We start from the raw sequence: 10820 nt of genomic DNA on the forward strand, positions 1-10820 counted from the left end.
TCTCCCCCCAGTAAATTCAGAGCAGGAGGAATGTGATGGACACAACACAAGCGAGAGGGCATTCGTGGATTTCCACCGGTTTGCCACAGACAGCAAGGGGGAATAGAAGAGATCCCAACCCAGCCCAGGATGGGAAGGACCAGCAAGAAAGTCCCAAAGTCCAACCCTGAATGCAGGAGGCACACACAGAACCATGGGGACCTGGGTATGCTCCAAGAGAAGGCACCTTCCCACTGAAATTTGTCTCTGGGGCGTTGACTCTGAGTGACTGCAGTGCCTGGACCTTTCACAATCACACCACGTGGGCTCAGGGACAGAAAAGGGGGAAAAAAGCAACCAGAATCCAACAGGGAAATTTGGGTTCTACAAATAACTCCTCTAAAGACCTCCAGGATCCGCCAAGGATCTTTGGAGAACTCGAGGACAGCCTTGTGTGTGTGCTACCACATAATCCTGTGAGGCAGGAGAGGCAGATAAATTATTGCAGCTATTTTGGACAACGTCTGAAGCGAGGAGCAGCCTTCTTAGAAGGTCTTGAGAGGATTAAAGGCGGTGTCTGGAGCTGGGAGCAATGTGCTTGCTCCTGGGGCAGGGGAACAGCGTCCCCTGTTTACCCCGGGCTCTGGGGACAATTGAGGAAGGTCACCTGGCTGGCTGGCAGGACAAGTGCCCTGCCCTGAGCAGCTCTGGCGTCAGAGTCTGCCCAGACACAGCCACTGGAAAACATGGAAAATAAGGAAATAGGGCTGGAATTACAGCTCAGGCAGAAATGTTGAAACTGGGATGGGGTAATCCAGGGCCATCTGCAATCTGCTGGATGTTGTCTGTCCTGATAAAAATCTTTTCCCAGCAGCGATTAAGCAAACCAGGAGCCGGTTTTGGGGATGAACCAACATTAAGTGTGGAAAGGAGAGAAGCTCCCGTTTTCTTATGCAGAAATGCAGAAATGCAGGTGCTGAGGATCACTGAGGGACACAGAAAGAATTTTCAGAGGCAGATGATGAGCAGAACATGGTCACATAGAATGTGGACACCCTAAACCCAGGCAGCAGTGGGAGCTGCTGGTCAGGACAAAAGGAATCCCAGCCCTGAAGTGTTAAAAAGGGCTGAAGATCAGTTACAAAAACCCCAAACCCACAATGTCTCAGCTAGAGAGGAGCCCAAGCAGCAGCCAGACCCCAGACCAGCTGTGTGACCTGCTGGATCCCAGTCAGCAAAGACCAGGAATGGCACAGGTCTAGCTGGAAGCCCACATCCCAGACATAGCCCACTCCAAAGCATCCCTCAGCCTCTGCAACAAAGCAGAAGTGCTGCATGGTACATTTGAAAAAAACCCCAACTTCACAGACTGCAAATGTGCCTGGAACTCTTTCTGCAAGACAAAAGGGACATTTAGAGATAATGTAGGAAAAAGAGAATAGATTTTAAGATCTAGAGGAGTCTCTGTGCCAGGGAAGGAGACAGAATGTAATTTTTTTGTCCCATCTGTTGGCTGTGAGGAACTGAACAACAATCGCAGTGAGAACCTTAAAAAGCAGCTCATGACTGGCACTAAAGCAGAGGCAGGAGGCAGTGACTGCCCAGGGCTGCAAATCCATCCTTGTGGTGAGCAGGAGAAGAGGATGGTTGGCTCAGGAGTGCTCTGAGCCATCCACCTTCTCAAGGAGCTCAGAGCTGGGGGTGCTCAGCATTGAAAACTCCAGGGAGAGCTCAGAGCCCTTCCAGGAGAGCTGGAGAGGGACTGGGGACAAGGGATGGAGGGACAGGACACAGGGAATGGCTCCCACTGCCAGAGGGCAGGGATGGATGGGATATTGGGAATTGGGAATTGTTCCCTGGCAGGGTGGGCAGGCCCTGGCACAGGGTGCCCAGAGCAGCTGGGGCTGCCCCTGGATCCCTGGCAGTGCCCAAGGCCAGGCTGGAGCAATCTGGGATAGGGAAAGGTGTCCTTGCCCATGGCAAGGGGTGGGACTGGATGGGCTTTGAGGTCCTCTCCAAGCCAAACCATTCCCTGATCCCTGGCACTGCAGGGTGCACACACAGCCAGGTGCAGCCACGTTTCCATGCCATGGTCACACTGTGAACACAAACACTCCCAGACACATCAGCCCTGCACCTGGACCTGCTGTGGATGTCACCAAGTGCTGCTGAGGGGCTGTGGGACATCACCTGGGCACATCCAGCCCACCAAAAGCTTGTGGGCAAATTGGAGACCACACAGAGAGGAAAATGAGCCAGAGGAATGGAAGGCTTGAGCTATAATCAGAAATTAGCAAAGAGGAGGAGGGAAACTTCTCCCCAGGCTGCCTCTGCAAGGGTTGCCAAAAAGCACCACACACATCCAAAATGTGCCAGATGTTGCTGCTGCCCAGGAATGAGGCTGCAGGTCTGTGGTGGTGGCAGGAGCAGATGGCCATGGCTGGGAGGAGCGCGAGGAAGGGTGGGAGGAAGGAAGAGACACCCAGCTGCCAAAATCCCTTGCCTTGGCTCTGCTCACAGGGAGGGACTTGACTCAGTTTTCTTTCAAAGAGATCTTTAAATGTTGAGTTGCCTGAATGGGATCTCCGAGTACGCACCAGGAGAGGGAATTCTGGTGTTGTGGGACTCAGTGGGAAGAAATGGGAGGAGCTGAAGCAGAGTTTAAGTGTAGACTGGTGAAACTGGGGGCAGAGAGGACCTTCCACTGGGAGGGCTCACCTGGGGTCTCACACGCTGTGCTAACCAAGTGGGCAATTCCTAAAGGGATGCTCCCAGCAGAATCACGGGCTGGGATTTCATGGCTGTGCCACACATGGGTAAGACAAGCTGCTCCTTCTTCCTTTGCAAAGCATCCCTCTAAATCTTCCCTGAAACAAAGGAAAACCCGAACTGGGGGGGGTTTTATTGAGCCCAGCAGCCAAACCCGGGAGTGGAATCTCCATCCATCCACTCCCAGACAGCACCAGGAAAAGGCTGGGCTTAGCAAAGCCTGAACCAGGCAGGAGAGCTTCAAACCAGCTCTGCCACAAAGTCCCAAAGCCAAGCTCTGCTCCCTCCTCAGATGTCAGCAGCAGCCTGGGCTCTGGCATCTGGGAGCAGCCAGATTCCTGCCTTGTGCCTCTGGAACACCAGGATCCCAGCACATAGAGGGAGGAGCTGCCAGCTCATCCAGGGTCACCCAGAGCGAGCAGCCACCTCCAAAAAATGCAAATTGCAATTTTCTATTTCATTCCCCACCTATGGCGGAGGTTCTTCTCTGGAACTGTGAGGATAAACTCATGAACATCTGGGAAGTGCAGATCCTACGGCACAGAGAGTGTTGGGAAAGCTCATGAGGTGGTTGTTAATTCCATACTTGGAGCACAGTTGTAACTGCATGCATTAAAAATGGCATGGGGTCCCCACTTTAAATAACAGCCATAAAACAGATTTTGGGAGTGGAAAAACACGAATCAGAAATGCCTCATCCAATAAAACACAATCTCAGATATGTTTGCACCACACAGGGACAGAGGGAAAACAAGCTCCGTGTAACAATTCTTAAATTGCTCATATTTGGTCCTGAAATCCTGTTAAATTCCCTCGATGGCTGCTGGAGAGTGACTGGCACTGTCCCCATCCAAGCCCTCCGTGCATTATGGCAGGGCAGAGCCCCCATGGAGCACCAGCATTCCCAGGCTCCTTCCAGCCAAAGCAAATCTGGGATCCGGGGGGAACAGATGTCTTTGGGAAAAGCACCGGGTGGCCAAGTGGGAGCCTGAGCTTCATTCCCAGCTCAGCAGGCCCCACCAAGGTGGGGAACAGCGCAGGGAAATGCTGGGGAGGAAACAGTGGGCAGAGAGGGAAAATAGCAGGGATGACAAACGCCTGGGATGACTGAGGAGCTGCCACGTCAGTGCCAAGCTCCTGGAGAAGTCTTCACCAGAACCAGCGTAATTCCTCCTGCAAAGGGCCTGGCTCAGCCCCTGCAATACAGCATTCTACTGCAGTCTGCACAGCAGAAAGGGTCCAAAAAAGGAGGACACTGAGATGTGTGTTAATCAAGTGAAGAACCATCTACAAAGAAAAGGCATGGATCTGTCTTCCAGTTGAAACGCTATAAATAGCCTTGCATACTTGCTTATCAGATTGGTTCGGCTGCAGGGATAATCTCCTGGAGAAAGCAATGGAAGCCCTGTTATGTTGGATATTTATAACCAGATGAAAGCTGAGAAAATGCACAGTGGTGTCAGCCTGGCGCTCGTGCCGTGGGATGGGGGTGCGGGATCCAGCGCGTCTCCGCGGTTTAACAGAAGGTCAGGAACAGCTTTGTCTGCTCAAAAACCCAACATCTGACCTCTCTGAGGGGCTGGGGCTGCTGATGGAGCCAAGGCAAGGACATGGTGGGACAGTCCCCAAAAGGTCATGATGGTCCCACATCTCTGGAGAGCCTTTGCAGGAAACAAGTCACGATCCTTCTCGGGACTAGCAAGGCCTGACGGGAAGCACAGATGTGGATGTGCCACACCCTGGGCAGGGCACAGAGCAAACACAACTCTGGTGACCTGGTCTAACACCCCAGTGCCTCCTAATCCCCAAATGGCCTGTCCCAGTGCCAGGATGCCCTCACAGTCCGCTTAGAGGATCATGACCCTGAGCCCAGCTCCTCAGGACCCCCCTGAACTGCCGTGCCAGATTATCTGCAGAGCACCAGGACCAGCTCGGGATAATGCCGGGGGATTCCAAGAGCCTTGACCTGCCACGGCCTCTGCACCCAACACAGGATGTCCTCCAGCATCAGGACAGATGGACAGAGGAGCACCTGGAAGTTGGAGGACATCAGGACAGATGCTGGAGCCAAGGCAGGACGTTCTGGGGGATGGAGAGGGGAGCAGGGTTGTGGTTATTCCTGGGAGCCTCCACAGGGTCTGTACCACACAGGGATCTGGTGGTGGACGGGTGTGGGGTGATTCCTGCTCTCCTGGGAGGTGAGCCCACACAGGGCACCTTGTGCCCAGACAGGGAACTGGTTGGTAGGGCAGATTTGTGATGCTGTGGGCAGGCAGCCATCCCAGGCAGTGTCCCTTGGCCTTCCTTTGCTCTGCCCATCCAGCCGGGCACATAACGAACATTCCAAGGAATATTCCAAGACAGCCCTCTCTGCCCTCCACCTTCCAGGTGCTCCTCTCTCCCCCCTCTTTCTACTTTTAGCCCTGCTCCTCCCTCATCATCCCCGAGTTTACTGTCACATTCCAGGGCTCAACCTTTCCTCTCCCAGGTCCACCACCCCCACTACCTCGCCGTGTCCATCAGCTCATCCATGGGGCAGCTCCTTGCTCACCACCCTTCCAGCCTCTCTTCCAAGCAATGTTACTGAGTGCCAAGGCTCCAGGAACCGTTTCAAACTGCTCTTCCCAGGTGACTGACTGGCACTTTTGGGGAGAAAGTCATCTGCACAACACTCGTGGACAGGAGGGTGCCACAGATGGATTTGGGAACCCCATCATGCCTCACTCCAACGGTTGTAACACAGAGAACTCCAGTGTTACTCCAGGAATAACCTGGGAATTGGGAAGAGACCTGTCCATTTCCACAACAGAGAGACCCAGCAGCTTTGCAGCTCCCTAAAAACCACCTGAACGCACACTCAGCCTCTTCCCACCACGCACACACCTGTCCCAAAGCCAAGGATGCTCCCAGAAACAGGAGGCGACTTCAGGAGAATCCTCTGCCACCTGCTCCTCTTCCCTCCCAGAAGTTTCTTTGACCCTGCCACCTCCACAGCCACCTCCCCTGGGGACACGAGCACAGAAGGCAGCAGGTACAGGAGAGAAGATGTTATGTGCACAGCCAGAGCCAAAGAAGAAGACAGCTGGGGGGGTGGGCTGCAGCCAGGGGAGCAGCACAGGGGCAGCATGAGCAGCGCGACCGCGGGGAAGCAGCTCTCTGGTGGTGACACCACAGACACCTCCAGGGCTTCTCAGGGAAAGCTGGACCCCACAGGGAGGTGACCTGAGGGGCAAGGTGAAGGGACATGTCGCTCTGGGGTTTGCCACCACCATGCTGAATGAGCCTCCGCTCCACAGATCTCCTGAGCCCAGCCTGTGCCCCTAAACCTGCTCTGCTCCCTGGAACACCCATAGCTCCAACCCCAAACACACACAGGAGATCCAGCACACCCGAATCCCCCTGAGGTGGGGATGGGCAACCATGGGACCCCTGAGTGCAGCACATGAGCTCCCCATGGGCTGGGATACAGCCCCTCTGCTGCCATCTCGGATCACCATGTTGGGCCAAATCCACCTGTCCCCTGCCACTCCCACCTGCTTCCTACCCAATTCCTGCCACATCCATCTCCTGCCACACCCATCTCCTGCCACACCCACCTGCTTCCTGCCACACCCATCTCCAGCCACACCCCTGTCCTCTGCCCCACCCACCTGTCTCCTTGACTCCTCCCATCCCCCAGCTCCCCCAGACCTCTGCTCCCTCACCCACCTGTCCCCTCCCCACCCCTCCTTGCTGCTCTCTTGCTCCAAGCCTCCCCTCTTCTCCATCCTCCCATCCCCACCAAGCCGAGCATGTCCCAGCCGAGCTCCCACGTCGCCCACACCGGGGACACGGATCACGGAGGGCCCGAAGCCTCGGGGACAGGTGCCAGGGAGGGGACAGGCGCGAGGGCGGGCACGTACCGTTCTCGGGGTGCTCCATCTCCCCGATGCTGCCATCGGGCGTGGTGCGCTCGTAGTGGTCCTCGGGCAGGGCCAGGGGCCCGATGCGGGGCCCTGATGAAGATTTGCTGCTGGGGGTCTCAGATTCCTCCAGCCCGCTGTCATAGTAGCTGTGCTGGGAGGGGTCCTGCAGGTCCTGAGCCTGGCTGGCTGCAGAGAACGTCACTCGGCGATGAGGTAACTGCAGACAAGAGAGAAGATGTTGCATCACCCACCCCACAGGTGAAGAAAAAGGGTGGGGTCATCCAGCCTGACCCCATCCTCAGCTCCCAGAGCCATCCTGGCACACTCAGCACCAGGCTCCATCCCAGAGCTCCCCATCACATGTAAGGAGCACACTTTGCATGGTCCCTGTGCTGCCCCAAGCCATCACTCCCCCCACGGCTCTGTCCCAGCCTCGTCTGTCACCCAGATGTCCCCTCCCATGTCAGGACAGCTCTGGAAATGTCTCCCCATCGGCACAGCCTCCTGAATCACTGTCCCCACCCTTGACCAGAGATCCCCACTTGGCCGGTTCCCAACGCAACCTCAGAGCCTCACATAGCCAAGGCCCCCCCAAAGCCTCTCTGATGGCATCACTGCCCAGCACAGAGCCACATCCTTCCTCCCCTGCCAGCCCCCGGCCTGACCCCAGCTCCCATCCCCAGGATTCTCCTCCCAGGGTCACCTCGCTAAGCCTTTCCAAGACCCCACTTCACACTCTCCCTCCCCAGCTCTGCCTCACTCTCAGAGCAGCTCCCTGCCAGCAGCCATTAAGCCACATCATTATCCCGCTCCAAATCCTTCCACCAAATCCTTCTTTGGTGTGATTACCGAGGAGTGGAGTGGAGAGTTCAAGGGGCAAGAGAGGGGAATGAAACACAACCACCGAGAGCAAGAAAAAGCCACCACAATGTTTCCCCACAGAAACGTGGGGAAAAGCCCAAGACAGGATTTATTTGATGGAGATCTGAAGGTGATGAGGTGAGAGAGGAGCCAACACGCTGTTTAGGCTGAATACCTTTTTTTGTGCTGGTGTCTTTCCTACAAATCAGTGGCAATCAGGCGTCCCACACACAGCCAGCACCGGCCAGGAAGGGGAAGGAATTGAGACAAACAGAGGGAAGGAACACAGAGGGAGCATTTAGATGAGCTGCTTTAAGGTTGGTTGGACCTGATTAAATTCACCACAGATGCTTAGAGACCTGATTTAAGTAACTTCAGAGCTGTTAGGGCTGGTTTTTTTTTTTTCCCAAGACTTTTTTTTTTTTCCTGAGGAATTTGTAGAGAATCAGGGAGCTTCCAGAAGACTGGAAGTGAGCTAAAATAGCGCCTGTCTTTAATGATGAGAAAAAAAGAAGAGCTGGAGAATTATAAAACAGTTAGCTTAATTTCAGTTCCTGGAAAAATACTGAAGCAGATAAAAGAACTCTTTGTAAGTACCTACAAGATAACAAGGAAATGAGTAACAGCCACTGTAGGTTTGTCACAAACAAACATGTCAAGCCATTGAACTCCTTCCTTTGAAACGACAGCAGGCCTCGTGGAGGGAGGAGGAGCAGTAAATGCTCTAGCTCGACTTGAGGAAGTTTTTTTTTACACTGTTTTAGCTGATTTTCTCATAAGTAATGCAAGCAAACAGCAGAGGTGCAGCACGGTACATCCCTGCCTGGGTGCAAATCATTTGGAAAGTGTTATTCCTGAAGGAATTACTGCAGACAGCCTTTTCAGCTGGGATCATGGATCACATTAAAGCTCTGGGTTGTGTCCCGGATCCATGGCTGGGCTGTGCTTTCATTAGCTGCTGGCATGCCAGATGTGGGATGGGTCTGTCACATCTGCACCCTCGTGAGGAGCAGTCACAGCTGGCTGAGGATCCAGCCCTGCTGCCAGCCTCCCACCCAAAAATGCATCAATATTGGGACGTGTGAATGGGCTGGGATGTGCCAGCTCTGCCGGGTGCCAGGAGGCTGAGCTGGGCACTGGTTTTGAGGAGAGTGCCCCACTTCAGCAGAGAAGAACAGACAAGCAGTCGTTAGAAACCATGACAAAACATTTCAAAAAAAGAGAGAAATTGGTTCAGGGAAGAGAAGGTTAAGGGTGGCAAAGGCTGGAAGGGGAAAGCCTCTGCTTGGGACCACTGGCAGATGAGAAGGAGTGACCTCTACCTGCAGTGGGAACACCGGGTTAATCACTGCGGCAAAAACCCCTCAGCGGTGGCTTTGGCCAAGTGTAGTCACAGGATCATGGCAGGGCTTGAGCTGGAAGGGCCTTAAGGCTCATTTCATCCCATTCCTGCCATGGGCAGGCACCTTCCACTCGCCCAGGTGGCTCCGAGCCTCATCCAGCCCCCCTTGGACACTGCCAGGATGGGGCACAGCGGAGGGGGCACAGGATGGGGCTGCCGGAGCGGAGGGTGCAAGCCCTGTCACTAAGGCACAGGAGGGCTCTGCAGGAGCTGAGGACAAGGCAGCGCTGCCCAGGTGCCAGTGACACTCTGGAGTCCCCTCCCAGCCCACAGGGACCGAGTAAAGCCTGGCACTGCCCTCCCCCTGCACCCTGCCCACCCAGCTGAAACCAATCTCCTGCCTTGCCTGGCCCATCCCAAGCTCCTGCTTTCCCTCCTGCTTGCACCAGCCAGGCTCCTCGGGGTGCTGAGAGAACACAAATCAACAACATCCCAAAGGCAGCCTGTGACAGCCACCATCCCCCCAGCCTGCGGGGCTGCATCCCAGCTGCAGCGCTTTTACCTGAAAAACACCTCCTTTAAAGGTCACCTGCTGCCAGGCAGCCCTGGAAAGGGCTCCTCTCACTGCAGGGCTCCCCAGCCCTGTCCCCTGCAGCCCCTCGGGGCAGCGTGGCACTGGCACGGGCAGTGCCCCCCTCCCTCTGTGCCCAGCCCCACCAGCGGGTCCCTGGGAAGCTCTCCACCCCCTCAGCCCGGCTCTGGAATCATGGAAAGGCACAGAATTGATTTGTCTGGCCTTGACTCGCAGAAATTGGGTTTGGTGTGACCTTTCTGGGGAGGGTAAAGAGCCTTTGAGCAGGCAGTGCCCTCTGCACAAGGAGCTGCCTGTGCAGTGCAGTCCAGGTGCACCAGAGCCTTCTGTTTGAGGAGTCAAACACAGCAGCTCCAAGTCATAACCTGCAAACAGCAAATCTGTTTTGGGGCCCTCATGTTTGCTTGCCCCAGTTTTTCCCCGTTCCTCATCAGAGGTGACCTTTGCAGGTGCCATCTCACTAGGGCTTCCTGCAGCGCCTTCCTGCCCTTCCAACCTCGCAGCTTTTTCCACCTGAGGTCTGTGCCAGCCTCTTAACCCTGAGCTACTCATGCAGCGTGACCCTTGAATCCATTTTCAAGCCAGCACTTCCCAGGATATCAGCCAGTTCCTGGGCCATGTTAAAATGCACTTTGTTTAAATGGGCCCAGTTTACTGAGCAATCTGGATTGCTCTGCATGGCTGCTCCATCCTCAGCACCATCTCCCACTCCACCAATCTGCGTGGCAGGTGCGGGTTTATCAGCAGTGATTTCAGATTTCCTTCCAGACCATTGACTGCAGCGGTGAATGGCAGCGGGCACAGCGCTGCCGAGGGGCAGCTCCAGGAGAACCTGGCTCCAGGAGAACCTGGCTCCAGGAGGAATCCCAGCCAAGCTTCCCTTCCCTTCCCTAAGCTCTGGATAAACCAGATCTGCCTCACAATGCACAGAATCCCAGGTTGGAAAAGCCCTCCAAGGTCACTGAGTCCAAGCTGTGCCTGATCTCCAGACCAGAGCACTGAGCACCACATCCAGGTGATCACCTCCAGGGATGAGCACTCCAAACCTCCCTGGGCAGCTCCTCCCATGCCTGACCACCCTCTCCATGGAGAAATTCCTGCTGTCCAACCTCAGAGCAGTGTTCATGCAAAACAATAAAAATAATAATAATGATAGTGATAAAATCCCCATTATCAGCTGGGAGCATCCATCAGTCTCCAGCTGCTCTGTGCCCAACACAAACCAGCTCTGCCTCTCCAGCCCTGTGGGAATGCCTGCAGCAGCCCTTGTTCCTCACAGAGGCCAGGGCCATGCCTAAGGAAAGGTTTAAAAGCCAGACCTGTCACGTAATGCCAGTGCCCAGTGTCCCCTGCCATCAGCCACAGTGACTGA

The 10820-nt window shown here is 55.0% G+C and overlaps 1 protein-coding gene across 1 annotated transcript in view; it reads right to left on the bottom strand.

Moving 5' to 3' along the window:
• Positions 1–10820, bottom strand: part of PCDH1 (protocadherin 1) — a 56528-nt gene that overhangs the window by 20562 nt on the left and 25146 nt on the right. Inside the window, 1 exon segment of the mRNA XM_031063802.1 lies at positions 6651–6870. Coding sequence (XP_030919662.1) covers positions 6651–6870 — 220 coding nt within the window.

This window comes from Geospiza fortis, unplaced genomic scaffold, assembly GCF_000277835.1.
Source record: "Geospiza fortis unplaced genomic scaffold, GeoFor_1.0 scaffold320, whole genome shotgun sequence".
Lineage (NCBI taxonomy): Eukaryota > Metazoa > Chordata > Aves > Passeriformes > Thraupidae > Geospiza > Geospiza fortis.